This window comes from Pinus tabuliformis, chromosome Q (genome assembly GCF_031772625.1).
Source record: "Pinus tabuliformis cultivar Carrire ecotype Pingquan chromosome Q, CPIR1, whole genome shotgun sequence".
In the NCBI taxonomy this organism is placed as follows: Eukaryota; Viridiplantae; Streptophyta; class Pinopsida; order Pinales; family Pinaceae; genus Pinus; species Pinus tabuliformis.
This window is the reverse complement of record NC_142296.1, coordinates 415,496,907-415,498,664: the sequence shown is the minus strand read 5'-3', so window position 1 is coordinate 415,498,664 and position 1,758 is coordinate 415,496,907. Positions and strand designations below refer to the sequence as shown.

The 1,758-nt window shown below is 39.5% G+C and overlaps 1 protein-coding gene across 1 annotated transcript; it reads left to right on the top strand.

Moving 5' to 3' along the window:
• Nucleotides 1-220: 220 nt before the first annotated feature.
• LOC149219959 (17.3 kDa class I heat shock protein-like) lies at nt 221-1,341 on the top strand. The gene is made up of 2 exons (XM_089384584.1): nt 221-552; nt 750-1,341. The coding sequence occupies exons 1-2, from the start codon at nt 447-449 to the stop codon at nt 1,088-1,090; spliced, it is 447 nt and encodes a 148-aa protein (XP_089240710.1). The 5' UTR covers nt 221-446; the 3' UTR covers nt 1,091-1,341.
• Nucleotides 1,342-1,758: the final 417 nt, after the last annotated feature.

Sequence of the window (1,758 nt, the reverse complement as noted above, 5' to 3'; positions counted from 1 at the left end):
AATCACCGCTGGAACGAACGATCTGTCATTATCCCCCGCCACGTAGGGATGTACAGTTGTCCCAAGACTCTGCATTTATCTTGTAGAACCCGAGTTCGAACCTTCTTAGGGTCAATTTTACTCGATCGCAGTGCTCATCGGCGGGGCCCATTCCTTCCTGCGGTAAATGTTGGATTTCGCGAATTGAAACGCAGCGAATGTCTAGACATTTCTGGCCTCTTCCGGACGAAATTGTTTCTATCCAGTAGCTTCTGGACTCACCTGAACACTCCCGAAACTTCTCTGCGCCTATTCTATAAATATTTCATCTTCGATTTTTCTCGGCAGTGATCATTTTCAAGCCGTTTCTTTAGATATTTCGTCTTCGATTTTGCTTCACAGTGATCATTTTCAAGCTCTTTCTTTCTGTGTAATCGGGAACAGAAGAAAACTAAGGTATCAACAATATGGGCGTAGATATTTTCAGCACAGTTAATGGCGATCCATATGAAATCATTGCAGTCGACTGGCAAGAAACGCCCAATGCTCACATTATTAAGGCAGATCTTCCTGGTATGTTCAATATATTTTCTTTTATCCCTCTATTTCGCCTAATTTAGCCTGCAAGTTTAGCCATGGCCATTTCTGCACTACCTAGCTCTATCTTTTCTTTTATCCCTCTATTTCGCCTAATTTAGCCTGCAAGTTTAGCCATGGACATTTCTGCCCTACCTAGCTCTATTTTCTGCTGAAACCCCTAATTTTTGCAGGATTGAAGAGGGAAAATGTGAAGCTCCAGACGCACAGTGGCGTCATGGAGATCAGCGCGAAGCAGCAGGACGAGAACGGGGATGACGAGGACGCCACGTGGCACGTGCGAGAACGTCCTATAATTGGGACGCGTGTGCGGCGACTGGGGTTGCCCGAGGATGCTGACGTGGATGCTGTGAAGGCTGCAATGGGCGTTGATGGAGTGCTGACTGTGACGATTCCCAAGAAGCCTAAACCCCGTGTCAGACGAGTAGAGATCGAAGAGATCCGCAATGAAGGGATTGCCAAGAAGATTGTGAAGTCGATTAAGGGAATAATGGCTCCTGCGAAAGCCAAATAAGATTTCTGAGATTTTAATTTTTTTAAGTCTGATGTGGCACACCATGTGTCCAGCTGATAGAGGATTTCGGTGTGTTTTTTATTGCCCGGTCGATGTGGAATTGCCAAAGTAACGTATGTCTGCTGATGTGAGTGGTTAGTGTATAAATATAATTGTGAATTTGGACATGTAATTAATTTCCATTTTAAAATGGCTTTTGTTTAAAATGATTTTTATATATAGAAGTTGTTTTTACTGGTTTTTTTTTTGGATTTTCTTGTGCTGGAAACTAGCCGAAACATTTGTGGTGTGAGGTGATATCTTGATTTGTGTTACTTAAATTGTTTGAGGCAGAATTATACACTATGTATAGTTTATAACCTTGAGCTTGAGTGAGTTATAAACTATTTATCTTTTATAATTTTGAGTTACAAAATATTTTTCGTACTCAAATTGATTTACACTTTTTCATCTTCTTAATTTAAATATATTTTTCGTACTCAAATTGATTTACACTTTTTCATTTTATTAATTTAAATCTTCATTATAACATATTTTGGGTGAGTTATAAATTATTTATCTTTTTATATCCCTTGGGTTTGGGTGAGTTATAAACCATTTATCTTTTCTAATCTTGAAGTTACAAACGGACTTGAGATGATTGTCATTGATGGCATATCTTCATCAAA